General features: G+C 43.1%; 3 protein-coding genes across 3 annotated transcripts in view; all 3 read left to right on the top strand.

The window, feature by feature from the left end:
• Positions 1-14,951, top strand: part of LOC134629558 (protein AF-17-like) — a 31,544-nt gene extending 16,593 nt beyond the window's left edge. Inside the window, exons 11-20 of the mRNA XM_063476974.1 lie at positions 26-222; positions 1,118-1,235; positions 1,437-1,503; positions 1,859-2,007; positions 6,336-6,536; positions 6,771-6,847; positions 7,010-7,380; positions 8,020-8,107; positions 10,416-10,628; positions 11,957-14,951. Coding sequence (XP_063333044.1) covers positions 26-222; positions 1,118-1,235; positions 1,437-1,503; positions 1,859-2,007; positions 6,336-6,536; positions 6,771-6,847; positions 7,010-7,380; positions 8,020-8,107; positions 10,416-10,628; positions 11,957-11,992 — 1,517 coding nt within the window. The 3' untranslated portion in view covers positions 11,993-14,951. The remainder of the gene's footprint in view (positions 1-25; positions 223-1,117; positions 1,236-1,436; positions 1,504-1,858; positions 2,008-6,335; positions 6,537-6,770; positions 6,848-7,009; positions 7,381-8,019; positions 8,108-10,415; positions 10,629-11,956) is intronic.
• Positions 14,952-16,708: 1,757 nt separating this feature from the next.
• On the top strand, positions 16,709-22,112 carry LOC134628779 (CDGSH iron-sulfur domain-containing protein 3, mitochondrial-like). The gene is made up of 3 exons (XM_063475544.1): positions 16,709-16,949; positions 18,944-19,060; positions 19,813-22,112. Exons 1-3 carry the CDS (start codon positions 16,857-16,859, stop codon positions 19,999-20,001), a joined length of 399 nt encoding a protein of 132 aa, XP_063331614.1. The 5' UTR covers positions 16,709-16,856; the 3' UTR covers positions 20,002-22,112.
• Positions 22,113-22,604: 492 nt separating this feature from the next.
• LOC134628778 (CDGSH iron-sulfur domain-containing protein 3, mitochondrial-like) lies at positions 22,605-24,835 on the top strand. Its single transcript, XM_063475542.1, has 3 exons — positions 22,605-22,901; positions 23,505-23,621; positions 24,249-24,835. Exons 1-3 carry the CDS (start codon positions 22,815-22,817, stop codon positions 24,432-24,434), a joined length of 390 nt encoding a protein of 129 aa, XP_063331612.1. The 5' UTR covers positions 22,605-22,814; the 3' UTR covers positions 24,435-24,835.
• The last annotated feature ends 1,027 nt before the right edge of the window (positions 24,836-25,862 follow it).

Genomic DNA, 25,862 nt, shown 5'->3' with positions numbered 1-25,862 from the left:
TCTTTCTTTCTTTTATGTCTCTCAGGCATCTACTCCAGTCTCAAGGACCCTCTCACACTTGGCGGGGGTGTCTGCAGTACCCCCCTTTCCCTGGGTGGAGGGGTGTGTAGCACCTCCTTGTCCCTGGGAGGGGGCATGTGTAGCACCCCTCTCTCCTCAGGACTCCTTCCATCCCACTCCTCGCTGTCTCTTCCACCAGTTAATGCTGTGTCAAACACACAGGTACGTCACAAAGAGAGGACATGCGCTGTTTGCGTCTGTGTCAGCAAACAACATTTCAACAAATGAAGTTTCAGGCCTGAGGATTATAGGAAAATTCCTAATCATGATTTACAGTAAGCAGCAACGGAGGAGTTAGCCTCTGACTAGCAGGTGTTTTTACTTGTAGAGCTGGTGCCAGCCTGCCTCCACTGCAGCATCTCTGTGGGTGCAGGTCAATGACTCATTACAGTCTACAGTCACTGGGTGCAACTGGGGTAAAGAGAGGTGGTGCTGCAGAGTCAAAGCTGACACCCGCCACCAAAAGCCGACCGCAAGAGCCCCCGAATGATCCTGAGACAAAAGCAGCTGCAGACAGACACCAAAGTCCTTCCACACGTCTTCACTTTTACCCCCTTAGTTGTCATCAAAGTCTCTCTTTTAGTTGTCTTGGCTCGAACTGAAGCACACAGTTCAGGGTGGAACAGGGTGTGTCTGCTTCATAAGAGTGTTGTACCAAAACTGAGTGCAGCAGCATAATCGTGCACAGCGGTGCAGATACTTTCACCTCGCGTCCAGAGACATGCATGTTGGGTTCTAATGTGCACGTAGGTGTGAATGTGAGTGTGTCTAGTTGACCTGTGCAGGATGGTACCCTGTAGCCTATGACGGCTGGGACAAGCTGAAAGAAAGTGAGTGGGTTCATAAACAATGATGTGTGGACAGATGTGGAAATCGTGAAGAATCTGGAAGCACAATTCATTCTCGAGTTATTTTTGATAGATGTGTGTTACGTTTCCAGTAGATGGATGTTTTCTTCACAAAAAGATCAGTCTTGGGTTTTTTTAAACTAAAATCCTTTCTTGATTATCTCCATGCTTTCTTTGTCAGCCAGATGTTGACGTTCGCTGTCTTATAGGTCCATCCAGGTTCCAGCGCCTCCTATAGCCTGACCTCCACTCAGCCTTTCACCAGCTGTCTCTCCACAGCCCTGACACTGCCGCCACTACTGAGCCAAGCCCAGACCTCACTGCCAGGTGAGAGGAAGCACTTCTTGAGAAACTAATGTTGGCTTTAGATAAGCTTCACAAAAAAAACTCCTTCTGGCTCAAATCCTCTTTCAGAAATCCAACATTAAATGTGCTGTTGTTGCACGGTAAACACGGCGCTTTGATGATGATGCCTTTCAGTAAATGTGAGCGCACATGAAATTAAAGCGTGTCTGTTCCTTTTCTCAGAGTCTGACCTCGATGACTGTCGCTTCCCATGTCAGGGGAACTCACCGAGAGAGAGTCTTTCCTCGCAGTGAGTCTTTGCTTTTTCGTCTTTATTGTTATTTTTTAGTGTCAAATCCTGAAAACAATACATCATTCTTACACTTCAGATTTACTGACTGAAATGAGTCAGCAAGTAGAGAGATGCATAAACCACTGGTGACGCATCATTCATCTGTTCAAATCATCACTTGGTTGATTTTTCCCTTTGTCATTTTTATTACCAGCAACAGGAAAATGCCAGCTGGTTAACAATCAAAGCGACTATGTGGATAAAAACACAAACCACAGCCACAGAGGATGATTGGTAGTTTCCCAGCTTGGCTGCAGAATCTGTGACGTGTTGCTTCTGACTTCCTGTTGACTTTATCCTCTTCCACGCCCAGGTCTCCGATGAGCTGTCTTCCTCTTCTGTTCGACCAGAGGGACGGGCTGGGCGCCGGAGTCAGAGCCCGTCCTGAGAACGTCCCTCCAGCCAGCTCTCACATTGATCTCCTTCTGGAGAAACACAGCAACGGAGAGATGGGAGTCAACAGTAAGTAAGGCCAGTGGGACTAGATATTGAAAAAAGTGTTTATAAGATGAATGAAATGGCAAATATACTTGATGGACCTGCAGTTACTGTGCTGGTACTGTGTTGGACCCCTTTTTGCCTTCAGAACTTGTTTCGTAGCAAAGATTCAACAAGGTGCTGCAAACACTCTTCAGAGATTTTGGTCCATATTCACAGGATAACTTCATGCAGTTGCTGCACATCCATGAAGAGAAACATCCCAAAGGTTTAATGTCCAACAATATTTTCACGGACCGGCCTTTAAGGTGTCGCGGATAAATACAACAAAATAAAAAATACTAAAAATTTTGTAAATATAATAATAAACGCGAATTCACTGTGCAACTGTGTAACTTTATTGGCAGCGTCCTCCTGAAATGCGCCAACAACATTGAGAGTAACATCCTCCTCTCTGCCCCTTAATGCTCTTTGATCGCTATGGTAACGCGTAAATATTTCTTTCAAAATAAGACACACAACTACAACACGGGAAAAGACCCAGGGAAACCAAGTTAACGATAAAAACCCCGAAAACCATAAATTTCACACCCGAGCCTCAACTCTCGCGGCCCGGTACCAAACGTCTCATGGACCGGGGTTGGGAACCGCTGCTTTAAGCCACTGTGCTCATAAAAGGATGGACATGATCAAGGACAAGACTCAGGTATAGGCTGTGGTGTTTAAACAGTTCTCAGTTACTGAACCATGGATAGATCCATATTTTCATGTTGTTCACGCCAAAGTCTGAGCCTACCATCTGAATTCACAGCAAATATCGAGACTCCTCAGAGCAGGAATCGTTTTTCTAATTTTCTGAGGTGCAGAAGAGCAACCAAGGTGCTCTTCTGCACCTTCTGCAGTATGCAGAAGGTGCTCTTCTGCATACTTTGGTTGTAACAAGGAGTTATTTGAGTTACTGTTGCCTTCCTGTCAACTCAAAGCAGTCTGGTCGTTCTCCTTTGACCTCTGGTGTAAACAAAGCATTTTCTCCCAGGGAGCTGCTGGATAGATATTTTCCTTTTCTTCATCATTCTTTGTGAACCCTGGAGACGCTTATGAGGGAAAATCCCAGCAGATCAGTAGTCTGAAATACTCAGGCCAGCCAACCTGGTATCAACAAAGTCACCTTAATCACATTTCTTCCGCACGCTGATGCTCAGTTTGAACCTCAGCTGGTCGCCTTGACCTTAATGCATTGAGTTGCTGAACTGGTGTACCTAATGAAGTGGCCGGCGAGTGTATTCTGTGCATAAAGGATGGACATAAACAGAGTGATATGCACAAGCTGCCTCATAAACTGCAGGAGTGCATAAAATATTAGAACTTTACTCAGCAGGCTGGAGCACAGACTCGTGAGGCGGAGAAATTAGACGAGTACAAAAATCATTTTTTGTTAACTGAAAGGAAAGCGAATAAAAATGAGTAAATATCCAAAGTAAAGAAAAATTAAAATCCAAGATGGTAATTACTGTGGCAAGTCGTATTATTTGTAAGAATCAGTTATTGGCCAGTCAGAGTAGCCACGCCCCCAACTTTATCAATTAAAAAAAATCAAACCAGGTGACTTAAGAAAATGTTTCTTCCAGTATAAAGCTGTTATGGAGGACCATGTCTACAGACCATTTCGTGCAGCGAGCTGTAAACTGGGCATTTTAACACAGGAGCCTCAAGTGGCCATCAGAGGAACTGCAGGGTTGTTTTTAGTACTACTCCTTTGCTCAGTGCTAAGATCTCTTTGAGCCTCTCAGAATCTTTCAAAAACAAATCTGAGAGAGAGAAAGGACTCTTTGGTTGAACTTTTCACTTCATTTTAAGCCAGAAGTGTTGGGAACCTTACACATACACGCTGCCGGCCTCTGTGTGTGCCTCGTGCTGTCGTCAGATGATGAATGTACCTGTGTGAGGACAAAAAAAAGCTCAGCAAGAGATCAGATGTGCTCTCAGTTCTGAAAGCTGCTCCAGCAGCTGCTTTGTTTCTTTCTGCCGTTGTATTTCTGCTCGTCTCTCCGCTGAACCAGATTGCTCGCCGCCTTTTGCTCTGACTCACTTTTTCTCCAGGGACATCATCAGCTGACACTTGCTTTCAAATCTATTATTTGCTCATTTTTTTCTTCCTACACCCAGCACTGTCAGTGCTTTTGGCTCACGCTTGCATGCAGACGGCTTTTTATTTCCATGGTTGCTGCTCTTCTTCTCTTTTTTTGTTCCCCCTCAGGTCTCATCGCGCTCAGCTAGGTGTATTTCTCTAAAAGGAAATACCCCCACAGTCCTCACCTTAATTATATTTATCTGCATGAGAAAGCGTAACGTTTATTTTGCAGATTTTTCTCAAGCTGCAGCTTGTGTACGTTTCTTTTTTTGAGCCTAACTAGTAACTTGTGACATACTCTCAAAATAAACACACTCATTTCTACTTAAACAGCAAAGTGTTGTATAAAAATAAGTGACTTAACTTGAGTGCACAAGGCTGAAAATGTGGCATGTTTCAGGACCCAGCCTTTGTTTTGTGACCTCTAATATTTTCCAGCATAACTCTGCCCGACTTCAACCCAAGCGGGGGCCCGAACTGCCAGAATAATTGGAAACACCTGTGATACAGTGCAGGACTTTAAAAAAAGCACAGTGCAGGTTGCTGGGTCCACTCTTGTCAAACATATCTCCGATCATTTAGCCGTGACTAGTTTATCCCAGTACGTCCAGTAAATCAGCGTGTTGATATTTAACTACACAAAAACAGAAGGTTTGCTTTGGATCGATGTGCAAGTTTGGCAGATTAGCTGTTTGCAATACATGAAAACTGTACGCCCATCAACTGCTCTGTGCCCTTGATTGTATTGAACCAGCTCTTCCAGCAAAGCGAGTTTAATCTGATCAAGCACTTGCTGACAGAAACGGTCTCTGGGTGGGCGGCCATCTGCCCTGACCGGCTGGGGCGAGAGGAGAGCAGAGAGGCAGGAAACAACCAATGCTAGTACTTATTTTTGTTTGAGCACCACCAGCTGGTTGTTATAGTAAATATAATAATTATGATAATAATACCGAGAGCAGTTCCAGGCTGTACGCCTCCTCCAGCGTTCATCTGTGTTTGTGATGTGAAAGGTCCAATTTTGCAAACAACACTAACTGATACTCCTGGATCCCTTTCGTGCCGATCCACCCATCACCCGCTAAAAATGATAAAACAACCAACCTGAGCCAATCCTAAAACTTCTCAGGCAGTAATAGTGATAATACTGACAGTAATGATGACAGCTGGAGTTCCTAACCCAGAAATACCTACAAAATGGGGTCAGGAAGCGAGAGAACACAAAACCCACTGACATGCAATAGCGAGCGAAAGAGAGAAGTGGGAGTCCCAGTGCATCATGGGAAGTCTTCCAGCAGCCTCAGCCTAAAATAGCACGACTGAGGGATGGTTCAGGTTCACTGGATGCAGCTCTAACTATCAAAACTAAAAGTTTGAAGTTGAGAGGGAGTCTGTCTCTGGGGCCCAAACTGGGAGCTGGTTCCTCAGGAGAGGGGCCTGGAAGCTGAAGGCTCGGGCTCAGGCTGGACTGTTGAAAACGAGCGATGCCTGATTTAGACTCGTGTGGGGAACCTTTGTAGCGCCTACAATGTGACCTACGTAAGTGTGTGCTGCATTATGCGTTAGTTACCATGTTGTAAATAAAAAAAATAAAATGCTGGGACTTTTTTTGCGGCCTTGGTCCCTGCTCTTTGTTGTGGTCAGTTTTAAAATTTTTTCACATCCGGACCGATAATTTCAGCCATCTCTCCGGGAATCTGCCGACATTTGTGAGTCATATATTGATGCTATATTGAGGCGATACTGAACTCTGGTAGTGAAATGCGCTGCTGGGGTGTTGTGGTATTGTGGTGCTGTTTCCCACGTGGTGCATTACAGCTGAATAGAAAAAAGAGTGCGATCACCCGCTGGAGCCCCAGATGGCAGAGAGAGAAATCTTCCACAGAGTGAGAGAATCAGTGGAGGTGATCACAGAGGCCAGGGAGGGTCTGATATGTTTCAGCTGCCTCTCCAGAAACTCTCAGTTTAAAATGTGACCTTCCAACAGCCTGTTGTGGGCAGTCGTCCCTCTTTTACCGCGCAGATCTTTGAGCAGGAAGACCACTGTAACCAAATTCTGCACTGAGCTCGCAGAGGCTGCAGAGCAGATCACAGACTAGCATCACCAGCTCCATTATTTAATAATTAATTTAAAATAGTGTGTGCCTGCTGCCTGCAGTCATCCGTCCTTGAAGATGGTGGGAAACACTGGACTGAAATGTGGTGTGTCCTCTTGTCCCCCCAGTTATGGAGATGCTCCAGTCGCTGCACTCCCTGCAGCAGGAGAACCAGCGGCTCCAGGACCAGATCCTCAGCCTGACGGCCAAGAAGGAGCGACTGCAGCTGCTCAACACGGAGCTGGCCGTGCCTTTCCCTCCACAGGTTCACTCCACCCAGGGCTCCATGCACACGTCCGCCCAGATCAACTTCCTGTCATCCACCCAAGGTCAGATTAAGCTCCTCTGTCCACATTAAGCGAACTTCAGGGCACATAAATCCCATCGCCTCCTTTTATTTTTTTTAAGCTGCATTCCTTCATCCTCCCTTTGCAGCCCCACCCGCTCACACGGATGATTTATTGATGTTAATTAACCGTAGGAACAGTTTTGATAGTACAGAACATGGTGTTCAGTGCAAACCTGGTAGTTTTCACCCTGTGATTGTGGCTCTCATTCCTTAGACCCCCTGAGCACCAATAAGAGTCCCCTGTCCAAAAGCTGCTTCCTGAATGACACCTCCTTTGTTACCTCGTCTGAGGTGAGAAACTTTAGTTCCTTTCGTGTCTCGAAATCACCGTGCAATCCCGTCAGGCACCATTAGCAAGTATATTTGTCTTTTTTAAGCCTCTTTGTAGATTTTCTCAATTTTACGGTAAACTCGGTAAAAAGCTGCTCGCTTGCTCTCTTGTGTTTGTTCCAGGAGCTCCACTCCGGTAGTCCGTCCCGAAGCAGCTCGTCTCTTTCCTTCCAGAGCACCCCCCCTCCTCAGCAGAGCCCCGCCTCCTTCGGGCAGCCGCTGCTGAACGGCTTGAATCGAGGGTTGAACGACGGTTTGGGGGCGATCACTCAGGCCGGCGGCTCCGCACTGCCCGTGGTGGGCGGACTCATGGCGTCTATCGCGGGAAGTCCTCAGCTGGCCGTGAACGGCGTGCTCGGCAGTCTGAACGGAGTGATCCAGTCGCCTGTGCAGAACGCTCCTCAGCCCGCGCTCCCGGCTCTGCGACCTCAACCTCCACCCCTCAACCCCCTGGCGCTGGCTCAAGGCTTTCAGCTTCCCAAGAGTGCGAGTCCGTACGTAAAAAATCTGTCTGTAAAAACCACAGAAGAAGAAAACAAGAGCCTCTAAATGAATTAACTAACTTTGGCTGTGGTTTCAGATTTTTTTTAGGATTCAGTGATTTCTTTTTCTTTTCTTTTTCTATCCTTCTGAAGCGGAGAATCCCCTCACTCCTATTTTTAAATTTTAGTTTGGTGTTTCTGCCACCAGCTGGCCACGTTTCTGTTGTTGATGTCTGTGAACTGCTTCCCTATAGTAGGACGTAACGACTGTCATGGACTGCAGCTGTCGGTGGTTCTTCTCCTGCTCTGAGGAGGTGTGGTGAGATGGAGGACCACTCCACCCCGAGGTTTGCAGCAGGTGGAGAGGAGCAGGTTCATGTGCCACCACAGCGAGCGTGACGAGGCTGCAGCAGAACCACCGCCAGCTGAAGTTGATTGGCAGGAAGAAAGACCCACTATATTTGTTTAGTCAGTTATTTATGATCACGTCTTTGCTGGGTCGGAGATTATAAACACTGTTTATTAATAAATTAGCGAGAACACGTGTGCCTGACCCTGCCCACTGACCCCAAAATCTAAATGTGTGGGAAACATTTAAACTCGGTGGTGCTCTCTGACAGGTGTGCTTCCACATGTCAACATCTGTTTCAGGTCGTCGTTCCTGTCAGAGCAGCAGAAGCAGCTTCTTCTCGAGCAGCAGCAGCTGCAGCAGTTCCTCACCTCACAGAACTTCACACCTGTAAGGACACTCGCCTCGTCGCTCTGTCTTTCTCTTCGATTTCTACATTTTCTCACAGCTTCTCTGAGATTTTTCTCTATCCAAATGTTTCTGACTCGCGGTGTGATGATGTCATGAAACAGATAAACAAGCATATCAGCTAAAACTTGTTTAGCGAGGCGTGTGGCACAGACCCGTGTACCTGATAATTAAGTGGCACGTATAAAGAAATGTAAAAGAGAAGCTAGAATTCGTCTCGTGAAAACTGAACCACAGATTTCTTGGATGGTCTGTTTGTACGTATAACCACATAGTAAGCCATATTATTTGCCTGATTATTGCAGCTTCATCCATTTGCATCAATTTGTCAGTCAAAGCAGCCATTCCCCTAAAGATGCAAACTTTATGCTTAAATAAAAACTTCCCTGTATAGTTGTGCTTATTCATGCTGTAAAGTCGGTCATATTTACTTGGGAATGTAAGCTGAAATCAAGTGGCCATTAGAGGAACTGCAGTTTTTCCGTATTGCATCATTTCTCAGCCCCGGTGTTTGCTGCTTGGTTCGACTCATTAATAAACACTTTCATTAGCTCACTGAACCACCACAGCGATAAAATCTGTGCTACAAAAGCTTTTAACTGAGGGCCTAAATTGATTTAGGATAAGAAAAGGATGTTTATGGAACAGATTATTTTCTCGCTCACGCCTCAGAAACGGAGCAGCTCTCTGATGTTTGGTCGTGACGGGAACACCGAGCAAATCAGGGCTATTTGAATAACCGCTAACATCAGGGGCAATCTCACGCGTTATTTTTAGACTAATTCAGAAATCAGACTCGCCTCCTGTTCAGTAAAAATGAACTTTTTACAAAGAATTTATTACTGTCAGGAACTTGCTGTAACACACTTTGAAGTTGGGAGATTAATACTGTGATATTAACCATTAGCAAGACCTCATATAGAGATACTAACCAATTCAATTATGTTAGTTAAGACAGAAATTGTACCAACAATAATGTTTTGTGTAGAAGTGAACCAGTCGCCCTTATTTGACATGCAAAGTGAGGAAAGCTTGGTGGGGTGCAAACCAGTCAGGCACTGTAAATATAGGAACCAGTGGGTTTCCTGTTTGACTGTAAACTATAAGTACTTTGATATAATAGACTAAAGACACAAGTGGATACTTTCACTTTTGGCCTGTTAGACGAGGCGACAGTGAAACAGAACGACTGAAGGAAAATAGCTTTAACATTTGTTTACAGTTTTTACGTGCAGTTTGAAAAAAATTAACTTACTTGTGAGAGTTCCCACAAGAAGTACAGTCAATGTGAACTGCTCTAGGTTTCCCTGACATGAGGTGTGTTATCAGTTATCAGTCTGTTACTAACGCCAAACCAGTAACAGCAGAGCGAGGCAGTGCACTCCCCTCTGTAGCTCCTAAACTCACTGTTTGTCCTCTGTTTTCTGGCAGGAACCCTGTAAAAATCACTCGCTGTCACTCCTGTCCCCGGGTGCTCTCCACTGCTCTTAAGTTAGCTTAAACTACTTGACCCTGAATTCCACAAGCGCAGGTGCATCCTCGTCCAGCTCTGACACAGACACCTGAGCTTGACTCTTCCAGACATGCCTCAGCATTTCACTTCTTCCCAGAAGTGGCGGGGTGCTCTGTTCTGCTAAAAAAAAAAAAAAAGAAGAAGCTTTGGGCCTATTTTTGATGGAAGCTGCTTTAAAGAACCCAGAGCAGATGAGGGTGCCAGGAAATCTGACAGAGGAGTGCTGCTCAGTTATGGCAGCGTGATTGTTCAAAGTATGATTGTTTTATACAAATATCCCCAAACTTAAACAGAAACTGGCATTTCCTTGAAATCCTTGAATGCAGTTCAAAAGAAAAACACTTGTGAGGCTCTACAAAGCCTAAAAGCATGTAACTCAAGGGTGATGAAGGCCAGATGGCTCAAACAGGAAAGGGAGTAACAGCGGAGGTCATTGAGGAGAGGAAGATGCAAAACCCCATCAAAGATCACAAACACGCAGTGGCTCCAGGGGACAGTTTTCATTGTTTTTAACAGTCAGTTTGAACATAGAGACGCTCTTTGTCCACACTGTCATTCCCAGCAGGAGCTACATGACCAGCAAATACGCACGCGTGAACAAGAGTAGCCCACACAGCCAGTTGTTTCACATTACGTCCAACACTGCCCCCTGGTGACGGTGTGCCGCTTCTGCTCGGCATTTACAGACTCCCAGCACTATCAGCCCCCACACAAACCCCCATCAGCGCCTTTTCTCTGCTCGTACCTTAAAGCCGCTCTCCTCTCGTCCTCCTCCAGGAGCAGCAGGCCTTGGTGTGCCAGATGTTGCAGCAGCAGCGACAGCGGGAGCTGCAGCGCCTCACGCTGACAGGAGCTCTCACCTCCACCCCCAACTCACCCATGATTGCCCAGTCACCCAACCTGCTGTCCTCAGCTACAGCCTCCCCCCTGCAGGGAGGCCAAGGAGGCGGGCTCTTCGGGCTGCAGGAGAACACGCTTCACAAACCCGGAGTGAGTAATACTCGTGATTGTCCTCCTGAAAAACTCTGGGAACCAGAAAACTCAACAGCCCACTTCCAAGAGTTTTTATCAATCATTGACAAGAGAGTAGATAAAAGTTAATGACATGAAGTAGTGCCATATAAACACACGGGGAGGGGAGAAGAGGGGAGAAGAGGAGAAACACTGCATCATGGGAAAGTCCTCCAGCAGCCTGAGCTTATTGTAGCATATCTAAGGGAAGGTTCAGGGTCACCTGATCCAGCTCTAACGATCTGCTTTATCAAAAAGGTTCAAGCCTGATCTTAAAAGTAGACAGGGTGTCTGTCTCCTGAATCCAAACTGGGAGCTGTGTCTGTGTAGGTTCTCAGTCATCCAGGTAATTTACGGAGCATGGAAAGAAAAGCGACTGGAAGAAAAAGTGACTGGAAGAAGAAGAAGGAGCTTCTTCAAGAAGGGACTTGAAGAAGTCCAGTTGCTTTCCTTTTCAAGCTTCATAGAAAACTGGTAGCTGGTTCCTCAGAAGAGTGCCTGAAAGCTGAAGGCTCTACCTCAGATCCTACTTTTAGAAAGAGCCACACGTCAGCAGCAGTCTGAGGGCAAAGTGCTCTGTTGGGGTGAAACGATACCACGAGGTCTTTAAGATAAGATGGAGCCGTTTAGATCCAGCTCTGGAGCTAATGAAGAGAAGCTGAAATCTAAACTTTTCCACCCACCTCGGTAACACGTCCCACAAGTCCTTAAAATCCGCTTAAAATCCATGCGAATATTTTATGTCTTTACAAATATTTGTCCTATTCCTACCCTACATTCACACTGACAAATTTTCTGCATTTATATCAAAGCTCGATTTTTCATATGTGAATAAAAAGATCTGACCAATCAAAGCACTCCATTTGGCAGCTAGTGCAGCTCAAAACGTGCACTGGTGCTGTATATACTTTACTACTTGTGGTTAAATAGTACAGTTTAACACACAGCTCCATGCTGCTCCGGTCAGTCGGCTCTCTGAAATCATTTCTCTGCCTCCTCAGACGTGATCCCAACTCTGCCAACGAGAGCTCGAACTGACCCGCTGACATCATGAAATCCATATGAAAGCGGCCGTGATACAGATTCAGCTCCTGGATCAAACCACGAAACCTCATACAGACTTTTTTCAGTGTGTGAAGGCGCTTACACGACGAAGCTCGCATCTGAAAAACTCTGAATTTCATGTAGCAACGCGCTCAGGGTGTAGTGGCCTCAAGTCCACATTTATTTCGCTGGTATCTGGACATCCTGTTATACTTCAGATGAAGGTGAAGATGTGCTGGAAACCCTCTGCTCTGTGTTTTCAGGCTACTGGAGAGAAAGGTGGAGACAAGAATGGCTGATGTTTCTCCACAACACGCGAGCAGCTCCGATGAAAACATCAGGCATGACGTGCCGCCTTGAAGAGGTCAAATTTCCAGGACTTTCTCCTTCTCTGTCGTCTTTATCTTAAGCCCTCTTTTATGAATGTACAACAGGATGGACTTTAATGTCAAGGTGAAGTTTTTCGTGTTTTGAAATTCTTGATATCAGAGGTTCTTCTCATAGGGGTTTTTTTTGTGTGTAGGCAGCTTTCAGAGAGCATGAATACAGTGGTCTCTTCTTAAATTGCACTAATTTGTTAGCTAGACCAATGGGGCTGCTGATGAAGGCAGAGTTCATGAACCGAAGGTCTGAGTCTCTCTTCTCTGACCTCCCAAGCACTGACTGTTCATGAATTCCCTCCAGAGTTTCCATTCAGTCAGTCAGCGAGGAAAAAAAGCAAGAAAAAAAAAAAAGCGGACTTCTGCCACTTCCTGCAACCTCAACTGTCTTCCTCGATATTGTGTCTTCCCTTTGTGTTCACCCCACTCAATTTCATCCAGATCTTCTATATGTGAAGCCTCTCACGGGCACTTATTATGTAAAGGATAAGCATACAATCATTTTTGATGTGTGGTTAGTGGCATTTCGACATTAAGCTAGTTATTACCTCAGACTTTGTATTTTCATTGTTGACTTTTGTGCAGACTCATTACCACAATAGCCTTCACTGGATATAAATGCCCACCAAAAAGATATCTTGGTGTTTGCTCTAAGGTATTAACTCATGTAAATGTAAAAATGACACAGCACCTGCGTGTCCAGAAAGCCGCCATCGTCTGCGAGCGGTTCCAGACCACCACCAGAGTTTCTCAAGACTTTTATATCCTTCTAGTTGCTGTCGAGATTAAGCGGACGAAACCAAACATTTGGAAATTGTAAGTAAGAAATTAATAGTTTTTTCCTAAACAAGTGTGCACTTTGCATGTTAGTAGCTAACAGAGCAAATTAGCCATCAACACAGTACCTTCTAAAGGATGCTCGGTACTTCATAGGTCGCTAGGGACTAACAGGTTTTTGATTTTTCTGAGTATTTTGCACTCCTGTCCTGAAGTGTCAGTCTTTTACTGTCATACATAGATATTCCTTTCATGTCCACCAACTAGCTGTTCTTTTAGCAATACTGGATAGATAATGCCTTAATGATGTTAGATTTACAGAGGAAACCACGAGCCCAAAGGCTCACTCTCTTCTCGTCTTTCTTTGATAACGTGTTTTTTTTATTGCGGGTACACGGAGGGTCACGTTGTCTAACGAAAGCACTCTTCCTAAGCCCATTTATATACTTTTGATAGCTGACTGATAATTTCAACAGTGGAAAAACGTGTGAAGCGTATAGTGGTGACTAAAGTGTCAAAGCATTTTCTATTGTACGTTTTGTGTTGGAATGTTTTTGAGTTGTTTGTGCTTCAGAGACCTGAGAAAAAGGACTTGTAGAGAATCTGCACAGCAGTTTGAACCGCTCGTAATGAAAGTGCTGCAGAAGCAGAATCGATGTAGGAAACAGGGAGGCTGTAGGGCGACCGGGGGCAGCTGTGACATTTTGGGGTTTTTTACATTTTCTTTCACAACTCACAAAATACTTGCATCAAAAACATGACATATGTTGCAGTTTCAATTTAAAACAAAAACTGCACCAGTTTATCGTCTGTGGTGTAGACGAGCAGAAACTAGACGTTTGATCTGTTTTTTGAGAAGACTTTTAAAACTTCATCCCGGATAAACCCCCAAGGATCATATCACTGTGTGGGGAGGTGGTTGCTCTAAACAAGTTAGAGCCTCTGAAGTTTTGACCCTGGGCTCCTCTTCTAGCTTTCATTCCTTCTGTGTCAAAATGATTTTCTAATGTAGCATGACTGAACGATCTGCGTTTCCCCTTTCTTCGCAGCATTAAAATAGACAAAAGGCAACAATTTGGACACGAGCTCGTTAATCCTGCCGGCATGTCGTCGTCCTAGCTTTCTGATTGGATACATTAGCGTTGGGTGTTACAGTTGTCCCTGGTCTCCCCTAATAAGCTTTTCCTTCCATTCCACTTTATGAAGTGACACCTCTGCTTAGCTCAGTTTTACTAACTAAGGCTCATCACCATTTCACCTTTTCCGCCCTCAAACGAAGGGATTATTTAATTTCCTCCTTCCTTCATTTGTCACTCTGTTTGGAGTCTTGAACATGAACTCCCATACATGTGATATCTATTTTTATTTTATTTTATGTTGTTAGTAGCTCATGTAGACATCAGAAGCTTCACGCAGCTCAATGGTTGGTGATAAATACTGTAGCAATGACAGAAGGAGAATGTTGACAAAGACATGAGCCAACGTGACTCCTGCTGGGAGGTCTGTAATTTACCAAGTATGACCAGCGCGACCACACGATCGGCTGCAGAGCGGCGCGAGGGATTTCTGAAACAGTTTCTTTCTCATGTTGCACTGGGGCGCTTTGGCCCAATTGTAAAATGTTTTTTTGATGTTTTTTTTTGTTTTGTTTTTTTGAGATCCGAGTTGTATACTTTAATATGTTTGTGTAAAAACACATTCATTCTTTTAAGCTTTGAAGTTTGGGTGAAGATAATTCATGTTATGAATGTCGTACTGTGTATCTTTTATGTATTGCAACATTTAAGCACCTGGCTCCGAGTGAGGTCTGATGGAGGCGAAGTTAACTATCGGGATATGAATTGCATGAAATGCAGTGACGTCTCTCAAATGTATCGCTAAATACCAAGTAATAGCTATGCATAATTTTAAATGCATTGTTCCCTGAAGAGAAAAAAAAAGGAAATGAAATGAGCACTGAATTTAAAAAGGACAAGCACGTTGTCATTGTACAGTGTATTTGTTTGAGAGAATCGATTGAAGCAAATTTGACGATATTCAGATTAAAATCCCTGTAAAGTATTTTGATATTTTTGTGTGTAAAATTAAAAGGACAGATTAAGACAACTTTTTTTGTCAATAAATGTATTTTACTGAGTTCTTTGACATTTTCTCTTGGATGTCGAGTGATTTAACTGTGGGTGTATTTTACTCACCGTAAAGGAATCGACTTCAGGTAAAGTGAACACATTGACTTCACACCACCATGAGAAATACAGAAAGTGAAGAAAAACTGTTTTCTATGTTACGTGCTGTAAAGTTTATGAAAAGGTCGCCTTTTTTGGAGGTTTATTAGAAATAAACTGATTTATTCATGTTAAAATGGTAAGACAGTTAAAAATTACTTTCAAGACGTGCTTTAAAGGATTTTAGGGTTTCTGCGAGCCTTATGTCCTCAGCCAGTTCGATGAGTCCTGATGGCAAAATTAGACTAATTTTGCAGTCAAAAGGACCCTGCGTGAGGATCTAAGGATGTGGGTTTGACTCTTAAGGGGTCAGCAGTTCTGGTATGAAGTTTGGGGTTACACCCAGTTGGCCATTTGATTAATACGAGTGGTAAAATGAGGGCCCGGGTTTATGTGATGCCATCTGTTGAACCAGTAAGACTCCAAGCTGTTGCTTTCTGAACCAGTCGTGATGTCCAGTATCACTGAGGCTCTACCAGACCTCACGGGAAGGTTTATGTTTATCGTTGGCGTTGTGAAAGGACACACTGTGAGTCTGTAAAGTTTTACCAGAAGGAAGCAAACAAAAAATAAAAAGGGATCAGAAATCGAACCTTGCGGTACACCGCGGTTTCATCAGCACCACGTGATTTTAGGCTCCAATTTAATGACGTTTACGTTGTTTAAAAAATATTGAAATTTTTTTCACCTCAGGCAACGTTTGGAAAGTAAGTCTGGATGATCTCTGCGTGGCTTTTAAAACTTTTTTATGTTATTTATTTATTTTCTTGCAATTTATTACTCTTTTAGTCTGAAAATGTTTCCCCTTTCATTGGGTCTATGTGAGGATTCATCCTTTATTAATCTCATAATACGTATCATATTTATAGGGAGAACATGCACATACACACCAACATAAGCATTGCACCATCATGATGCTAAGGATTAACAAACCATGAAAACAATTACATAAAGTTATTTCATTTTGATATACTGAATAACCTTTTTTTATATCTGTTTAATAAGGCAAGCTTTAGACTTCATAAAGGGTCATGTAACATAATGGTTTGTGAACGTTAATAAAATATTTACTAATACTGACTTTCTTGCTTTAAGTTGAGGAAAGCCCATCAGGATGTGGGGGGTCACTAAACATGACTGATCCAAGTCTGTATTAGCTTACTACTTACGTGCTTACTATTTCTATTTTTTCTGCCCATAGATAAACGAAAATATAAATTATGGTTATATGACTGATATCCCCACATTAAAAACATGTTTTTAATGAAAATTATTTAAGTGCAGAAAAAAAATCCCTGAAATGTATATATTTTAAAAGAACAAAAAAACAAAACAAATTTACTCTCATTAATGTGGAATCTCGTTTTCACTTGGAAATAAAAAGCTTTTGACGTCATCTTCACATATATGATTTTTTCACTAATTTAAGTAATTCATGTGTGTTCTTTTAAAAAAAATGCGCTAGTGGACTTCCATGCATTCAGGGTTGATATCTCAGTAATGAAGCAGTCAGTCATTCATTAACGACTGGTGTGTACATTATTATTTATTGCAGGTATGAGCGATATAACGATGGATGCAGCGCGTGGGAGGAAGAGGAGGAGGAGCGGTGAGACAGGGGGCGTGTCCTCACCGCGGGGAGGCTTTTACAGCCCAATCAGCATGCATCGTCAGCCATATTGTAACTTTTTCTGAAGTCGGTTCAAGTTTTGTGGACCAGCTGTGCGCGGATTTCCTCTAAAGGAGAACCAGGAGCTGGAGTACAAGCGGCCTGCAGCAGCATGAATACAGCCCGGTTTGTAGTCGCCATGCGCAGAGGAGGTGCGCAGACCTTCAGACGACCTCAGCTCCTCCTGGCTGCTTATTCTCCCACAGTGAGTCTGCCTGCCGAGTGTTCGTGGTAATTATTGTGTTATCAGCTGTTCGTGTTGCTCTCATTGCTGCTGCGGCCGTATTTAAAGAATGCTGAGTCACGGTGGGACGTCCACGGAGCAGACTGCCGACATTTCCCGATTTCTTTCTTTCTTTTTTTTCTGTGCAAACAAACAACCTGACGCGCCCTCCGTCAGTCACCTTTAGTCCCGATGCTCTGTGGGAGTAAACCTGCAGGTACAGCACGTGAGGGCTTGGTCCCCCTCTCGTGCACGCCCTGGAGTTATAAAATATCAGGATGGATGCAGAGCAGCTGTCCCCTTCTCGGCGTCTTAGTGTTTCGCATTTTTGTCACACTTAAAGTTTCAGATCAAACACATTTTAATATTAGTCAAAGATAACCCGAGTAAATACAAAATGCACTTATTAAATGAGGAATTCTTCCACACTTACCTGCCCTGTGTAAAGGAGTAACCGCCCCCTAAACTGGCCCACCAATCTTTGCAGAATTGTTTTAATTCAGACACTTTTGGGGGTTTAATCAGATATATGGCCAGACTTTGACTAGACCACCCAGAGGTGGACCTGCTGGTGTGTTTTTTGGATCGTTGTCCTGCTTCATTCATTCTCCTTCAGGATTTCCTGGTAGAGAGCAGAATTCATGCTTCCAGCAGTCACAGCGAGTCGTCCTGGAACAGCAGAGCATCCCCAGACCATCACACTTCCACCACCATGTTTGACTGTTGGTTTGATGTTCTTCTAATGAAATGCTATTTATCCCAGATGTAACAGGACCCAAACCTTCCAAAAAGTTCTGCTTTTATCTTGTCAGTCCGCACAATTTTTTCCCAAGACTCTCGTGGATGGTCGAGATGTTCTTTTCGGTCAGCAGTGGTTTTCTCCGTGGAACCCTCCATGGAGCCCTCCTTTTAACTCAGTCTCTTTCTTGTTGTTGAATACCAAACTTCACTGAGGCAAGTCGGTTCCACAGATGTTGTTCTGGTTTCTCCTGTGACCTCCTGGATGAGTCTGTGATTTACTGGACTCGGTCAGAAATGGCTTTGTAACCCTTTCCACACTGATACATGTCAATGGCTTTGTTTCTTCTGTTTCTGTAGATCGTGGCATGATGTGTTGCTCTATGAGAGCTTTTCTCCTGCTTCACTTCTGGTTCTGTTTAAGTGATTTCTGGATTCAGCTGGTCTGACTGTAATCAGGCCTGCATGTGACACTAAAGATGAACTCAGCTTTCCAAAAAGCCAGGGGGAGACCCGGGTTATCTGAGAGCGACTCTTTGCTCTATGACCTTAATAAGCTCTCTCATATTGAGTTTATGGGCTCAGAGGTTAGTTTCAGGTCATGCTGATGACATCACATTTAGTCATTTCTGATCACCTTTACTGTCTGAAAGGAACCACTCCGCTTGAGACTTCAAAACAGGCGATGCCACGGTGACTGTCCATCTTTTAGAGGACTTCAGAGGAACTGCAGTTTGTGACAGTCTGGGTTGGCTTCATTTTTCAGCTCCAGAGGTTAAAAAACTTAAACTATAATCAGAAAGCACTAATCTGACTTCCCAGTCCCACTTCCTCTTTTTCTTTGTGGGGTGGGGGTGGGGTTAAGCTTGAGTGTAAAAATGGAGACCCACTTATTCAAAGTTTTTACATTATTATTCATTTGTTTGAGTTTTTTTTCCAGTGGAACCAAAACGGCGACATCACAGCGATTACAGTGTAATTTTGTGATGTAAGCAAAACAAGTTTAACATATGTTTTTAATTTGGATTCTCAAAGTAAACCTGAAGGAGTTTGTGTGATTGCGAATGCCTCGGGTCATGTGAGGCAGCACTCCATCACTCTGATTGTTATTCAAACAGCCCTCTGAGAGCCTGGAGTTGTGTTTTGGCTTAGACCACACGGGATGTGTCACTGCAGGATGTTGTGGTATCCATTAGTGTGGACGATAAGTTAAGTTTGTGTCTCACTTTGTGCCCCAGGTTCAGTGCTGTCTGGAATCAACCCAGGCAGTTCCTGCCGCCCGGCTTCCCTACAGGGTGAAGCTGTCTGCTGGAAAACACTACGCCTGGTGCGCTTGTGGCCACAGCAAGAAGCAGGTGAGGCTCAGGTTTCAGAGACACTTGGGGCTGGAGGGTCATCTGGGGTAAAAGCTAATGCAGCACATCAATCACGTAGAGTTTCACCTCATTTACTCCTGTTTACGTTCCCACCCGTCTGAAAGCCACCCTTTAAGAAACACCGTGCTGGTTGAGACCAACTGGTGCTTGATGAGGTCCCAGTAACATAAAAGAAACTGGATTAACTCTAATCCATCTTCGGTGTCTGGGCTTTGTTCTTTCATTTCGGTGTGTCCAGGAAAAGAAAGAAAAGACCCTCTGGTTTACACGTGATCCTTTCCTTTATGATAAACACCTGACTGATGTTTAAACACCATGAAAAACCTAACCATGCACAGATGTGATCACTTCGATTTATCTGGTTTGAATTTGGCCCATCTCTGGACCCCTCAGTGGAGGACCATGTGACCTCTAACCTCAGAGAGAGCAAAAATGTCAACTTTTACTCAAAACTGACCTCATTTCTGTATCAGGGATCATCACTGATGATGAAGACTGCTCACCAGCAGCAACCAATTTCAGTCCACAGTTTCAAAGTCCTAATGTGGCGTGTCAGCTGAGGAGCGACAGCAGGAGAACTTTCAGTCTGTCTTATTAGCAGCTTACAGCCGGGTTCATCCACAGTGATCGCTTACTGCGATACGTCTGTGGCACATGCGTTCTGTCATTTTTAGGCTGATAAAAGTACGTTTCAAGTTTGTCTTCAACGGGCTTTTTTTCCTCTTCTTCAGCCTTTCTGCGACGGCACTCACACGAAAAAAGCTCCGAGTATCTCTCCTTTTCGCTTCACCCCCGAGAAAGACAGGACAGTCCTGCTGTGCGCCTGCAAGCAAACCAAAAACGCTCCGTACTGCGACGGCTCGCACCTCAAAGTCATCTACCAGGATGTAGTGAAGTATCTGAAAGGCATCTTTAAATGATGTCTTCTTACAGGAAATAATGCATCATAATCATGTTATCCAATAGTTTTCAGGTTAAAAAAGTCCTCTTTTTTATATTAAAATCATGTAATGCTGCTTTGTTTGTTTTGGGTAAATCAGATGGGGTTTTTTTGTTGTTATAAACTGCTTTTGTATGTTAACCTTTCAGTACAAGTATATATTCCATTAAAATGCTTTGTGGGCAAACTTTGTGTTAATGTCACAATGACATCACCTGGGGCAGCATTTCCAACACCTCCTGCGTGACTCCAGACCTCCTGAGTCGGCCCCTTAGAGGAGTTTCCACTAAAGTTTTGGTAACCTTTGAAAGTCTAGTGTGTTGGCTTTAAAATGTATTCTTGGTTTAACCTTGTCCTGCCTACTCGTTACTTTTTATCATGTGCATTATGTGTTTTTGTAAATCTGCTTTTGGCGCTGTCCAAATAAAAATTATGAATGTTTTTCTTCTTTTTATGGAGGCTTTTGGACACTTATTTTCTTGTGTGAAGATCTTTAACTCTACTGAATTACTCATTGAACTGACCAATCACAATCGCTAATTTCACCAGTGCAGTATTCAGTTTATCCAGTGTGGTACTGAGTCACAGTCCGATCACTGCTTTTGTCCAGGGGTGGATCAAGAAGGGTGGCATGGGGTGGCATGTGCCACCCTAAAATGATCTCTTGCCACCCATAGTGCCACCCTAGTTTTGCATATGACAGTGTTGTTTATTAACAGATAAGATAGCATTAACACTTTGAGCCTGGCTATTCTAAAACTGAATACATTGCACAGTGTTCCCCACCACCACCACCATTAGCAAATGATCCAGCCCATAGCACAGAAAATTTGTAAAATTTAAGCATGTAACAATTTGATTTTTTTCTAACAAAAAGCAGTGAAACTTAAGTTAGACTTGTGTGTGTAAATGTGGTGTAGCAATATATTTATAAATTTATTTATTTATTATAAAGGTACATAAAATCACGTTTTAAGTAACTGAAATGTTTAATCATGTAGGCTACAGAAAATAATTAAGACAATATTTATATGAAATGTGTATACTTACTGCATTTGAATCTGCATATGTGGTTTTTTTTGTTTGTTTTTTAAAAAAAGGTTTTGATTGCCACCCCATTAGATTTCCATGCCACCCTAAGAAAGTTTTTCTAGGTCCGCCCCTGCTTTTGTCAGCTAGAAGCAGCATTGCATGTTAAATACTATTTCTGTGTTGTTATTTGAGGTCAAATGCAATAAACTTGGTAAATATATTTTGCTTGTTTAGTTTCATATGAAATCTGACACTATGAAATAATTTTGAAAAAGGCAGCTATATTCTATTTATCTGCTTTGGCTTTGAGCTAATCCTCAAAATAAGAAAATAATAATCAGTCAGCCTTGTTTATTCTATCTAAAGCTTTGTTGAATATTTTTTAGTATATCCACTTTGACCTGCACTCTGAAGTGTTTTGTGTGGAAAGTATAATCGTTAATATTTTGCCCTTTGACCCATTTTATTTGAAATATTATTTGTGAAGAGTATCATTATTATGGTTTACTCCATAATCTTCAGTTAATCAGTGTGTTAGACCAGTTCAGCCAAAGGAAAGTTATCTCATAGTAAACATTAAACATGGGAATATCACACATACAGTACTAATAGATATTATTTTTGGTCACATAGACGCTTCATATACTTTAGAAATTTTACATTTGTCTCACAACACAGGTTGTTTAGAGAGCAAATGATCAGTATTTGTCTAAGATGTGTGTGTGTGCTGATATTGTCCCAAGAGTTTCTACATGAAGCTCTGAGTATAGTTGGAGACAGAGAGCACCTGCGCCCCCTGAAGGCCTTTCTGTGTATGGCACTTTTTAAGTCGTTTGTTAAGGGTTAACCTGTGGAGAGGCTTTTGAAACTGTATTTCAATAAACTATCTTCTGGAATCTGAAGCTGCATCTCTGTAGGAATAGTTTTAAAAAGTTTAGTTTAGAAACAGATTAGTTGCTCTTCCGCTCCAGGTTTTGACACAATTGTGTATTTCGTATAAAGTTTCTCTGCATGATCTGCTGAACTATATTTTGCAAACTATTTATCTGACATTTTCAAATAAAATTTGGTATTATTTTATAGTTATTGGTATTATTATTAGTTTAATTTTACATTGTCTAGTTTGCTTTTGACATGTACTTAAAAAATTAAAAGAAAAAAATGGGACAGCAATAGTAGCATGTATTTTTTTAGTCTTTATTTTGTATATAGATTAAATTGATATTATTAATTAAATTGTGTTCTTCTGTCCCTAAAGAAATGTAGTTGTTTGTATGCGTTATTGTCGTATTTCATTTTTTTCTGTGTGTTTCATTGAATCACAGAAGGATTTCATTCAAGAGAGTAAAAAATACATCCTATTCTCTGCTGTTTTTAAAATTTTGTTACATACTTACAGCATATCTCATATTTTCAAAGCTTGTGACTTATAAATATTGGTAAAATAATGTATAAATCTATACATTATACTTCAATTTTGGTCCTCCATATGTCCAAATCAGTTCCATTCAGTCTGCCTTTCTCCGACATGTGCCCGGTGATTGGTTGAGCTACAAACACGTGACTGTTGAGGACGCTAGCAGCTTCAGTTAGCTGTCATGCGTCTCCGCGTTTGTGTTTTGCTTTTCTGTCTCCGTTTGACTCTCCTTGCTTGCGGTACTTGTTTCCAACGTTTGTCGCTTGTCGCGTGATTCTTAAATCTCGTCCGTTGCTGGTCAGCTGGTGTCAGAAGCTGATCTTCCTTCAGCTGTCAGAGGAAACATGAACACGGTGGTGTCCAAATTAGAGCCCAAATGGATCAGTTTCACCTTCAGGCACCCTTGGTTAGCCGCTACGGCAGCCTCCAAGGTAACCGCTGCACATGTTAGCCTCTGTAAATGTGATGCAGACTGCTGCTGCTGCTGCACTGTTAACGGGCCATTTGTTTTCACACACATAAAAAGTAATGCACTGGAGAAACTGTACCACATCTAAGCTAACCAACTCACGCACGAGCCAAGTTTGTATTTTTATTTTCCCCAAACTGGAAATAGAAAACAGATGTTTGACATCGCAGCTCTTCCAGCTGCTTTAATGGAGGTTAGAGGCCTCATTGGTTAGATTTTAATTAGTCTACAGGCATTCTTACACTAACATAGAAGAAATCACGTGGGGAACTGTAGGTTTAATATGAATTTTGAGCAGTATTGTATGTACCCTCAAGGCCTGTAGCCTTCTATGAACTTCAGTAATATCAGTATGAGAGCTTGCTTGTTTATGTAAGTGGAGATTTTATATGTGTGAATGCATAAATGTACCCAGGAAGGATAGCTGAAGCCAAGGCTGATGAGGAGGAAACAAACTAACATACACACAGAGACACAGTGAAAATCAAGCCCCCACCACATTAGATAGTATTCCTAATAAACTGGCCACTGAATGTATTTTAAAAGAAGTTTGCCTCTTCCTCAGGTCAAGCTGTCCACACTTCCTCCTGAACCGGTCATCCCAGCTAAGAAGCCTTTCAAGGTGGAGCTGCTTGGTGGGAAGCGTTACTCGTGGTGCACCTGTGGGCACAGCAGGAAGCAGGTGAATCCCTACACCAGGGGTGTCCAACTCCAGGCCTCGAGAGCTACTGTCCTGCAGCTTTTAGATGCATCCTTGTTGCGACACACCTGAATCAATTGAATGGCTTGTTACCAGGCTGTTGCCAAACTTGATGGCATGCTGAAGAGGTAATCCAATAATTTGATCCAGCTTTGTTGGAGTAGGGATGCATCTAAAAGCTACAAGACAGAAGCTCTCAAGGACTGGAGTTGGACACCCCTGCCCTACACAATCATTCGCTTTCTTTTGTTGGTCAAATTCAGGGTTCACGCTGGAGCCTATGGCAGCTTCACGGGTGTTTCATTCAGTCATTATCTCAGCATCGTAAACATAAATGTTGCTTTGTTTTACAGTTTTGTTTTTTGTTTAATAAATTAAGAAAACATATATTATAACATTTTAAAGAGTAAAGTTTCAGATTATTTTCAGATCTATGGGTTTCATAATTCCGAAACAGTCCGATCCATTTATAATGCTGAAAGCTTTTTTTTTCTGTAGCATATAAAAATTAAAAACTTGTATTTACAGTAGTGTTACACATTACACATTGTTTCTTGTTTAAATGAGCGTTCCAGCATTATTTGTGGTTTGATTTTTGATTTCTTTCAGCCTTTCTGCGATGGAAGCCACAAAACCCGAGCCCAGGGCCTCTCCCCGCTACGCTTCGTCCCAGAGAAAGACGCCTCGGTTTGGTTGTGTGGATGCAAGCACACAAGCAACCCGCCCTACTGCGACGGCACGCACAAGCAGGACTTCATTGCGTCTGCTCCGCTACACGAACCAGCAGAGTCCTGAGGGTGGAGGGGTGTGCGTTTCCTGTCAGTGTTTTCATCAGTGATTCGACTTTCATGACAAAGACACTGTTGCAGTCACATTAGGATGACTTTACGGTAAGACAACAGAGAGCAGTTTATACTGAGGGTATTTAGCCTGCAGTATTAAAATCGAAGGCCAAATATTAAGATTCCTGCGGCAAACAACCCAGCAGGCGCTCCATGAAGAAGTTGGGATGCAGTGTTATGCTGGCCTTGATTTTGTAGCTCCAGTTGTGTGTCCATGAGATGAAATTAGAGTTGGTGGCAGGCTGTGACAGTCATTAGCCCACACTGCTCACTCCAGAGACAAGTCACTCTCTTCTTTCCACTGAACTTTTGAATGGTGTGTGTATGTAAAGTAAAAATAAACAGGGCAGTCTGTACTCTGAGCTGTTGTCTTTGTAATGGTTTTAAGTAATAATACAAATGTCATTCTCATGGATCTAGCTGGGAAATCTGTTTAACAGGACTTTTGCTAAAGCAGCTCTGGCCCCATGTCCTGCCCCTTCAGCATATCAGTTTCTCCAGTTAGGAAGCTGAAACCTCTGTGAACACATTCCAAAAAGGTGCACTGAAGAGGGAAGAACAAGATGAGCCACTTAAGGTTCACAGATCACTGCTGTCTGGTTATCCCTCCTAATTTTTCTCTGGTTTTGCATTTTGCTAGGGTCCTTCTCACTACTTGTAGCATGAGACAGTACCTGCACTCAATTCAGGTTGCACAGGCTTTCCAGCTGCTCCATGATAGCACATCTATACGAGCCATCACAGGGTTTGCTGTGTCTCCAGCACAGTTTCAAGACAATGGAGGAGATACCAGTAAACAGATGCGAGAAGCGATGTAGAAGAGCTTCAACCCAGCAGCAGGACTGGTATCTGCTCACGAGGAGCACTACCAGACCTTTACAAAGTGACCTACAGCGAGCTGCTCATACACGTTTCTGACCAGACTATCAGACTCCAGGAGAATGGTATCAGGTCCCCAGTCCTGAATCTGAGTACTTCTCAGATGTTATGCATCTGATGCTACCAAATAGCACTGTCCATCCAGGAGCATGCTCAGATATTGTCTCCTGCTACCAATAGTGACAAAGACTCACAAAAGTTGATCCTTCCTAACTGGACAGACTGCCGTTCCTGAAGTGGAACTGACCTTGTGTTATACTGAGATGATCGAGTGTTGCTTTCATTTCCTCAGCTGTCCATCCATCCATTCATCTTCTCCTGTTAACCTCAGGGTTAACACAACGAGACTTCACACTCACACTCACACCTGCGGGCAATTTATAATCACCAATGAGCCTAACCCCACTAACTGCTCGTCTCTGGACTGTGGGAGGAAGCCAGAGTACCCACTCAGACACAGAAAGGACCTTCATTCAAAGCAATGATTAAATACAGCAAACAA

Source organism: Pelmatolapia mariae, linkage group LG6, assembly GCF_036321145.2.
Source record: "Pelmatolapia mariae isolate MD_Pm_ZW linkage group LG6, Pm_UMD_F_2, whole genome shotgun sequence".
Taxonomy (NCBI): Eukaryota; Metazoa; Chordata; class Actinopteri; order Cichliformes; family Cichlidae; genus Pelmatolapia; species Pelmatolapia mariae.
This window is presented reverse-complemented; position numbering and strand designations above follow the sequence as displayed.

Bases quoted from the DNA above. Each gene is read 5' to 3' on its own strand.
- LOC134628778 (XM_063475542.1), top strand. From the start codon at position 22,815: ATGAACACGGTGGTGTCCAAATTAGAGCCCAAATGGATCAGTTTCACC. The intron at 22,902-23,504 runs GTAACCGCTGCA...CCTCTTCCTCAG, and splicing joins CCGCTACGGCAGCCTCCAAG to GTCAAGCTGTCCACACTTCC. The intron at 23,622-24,248 runs GTGAATCCCTAC...GATTTCTTTCAG, and splicing joins GTGGGCACAGCAGGAAGCAG to CCTTTCTGCGATGGAAGCCA.
- LOC134628779 (XM_063475544.1), top strand. From the start codon at position 16,857: ATGAATACAGCCCGGTTTGTAGTCGCCATGCGCAGAGGAGGTGCGCAG. The intron at 16,950-18,943 runs GTGAGTCTGCCT...TTTGTGCCCCAG, and splicing joins TGGCTGCTTATTCTCCCACA to GTTCAGTGCTGTCTGGAATC. The intron at 19,061-19,812 runs GTGAGGCTCAGG...CCTCTTCTTCAG, and splicing joins GTGGCCACAGCAAGAAGCAG to CCTTTCTGCGACGGCACTCA.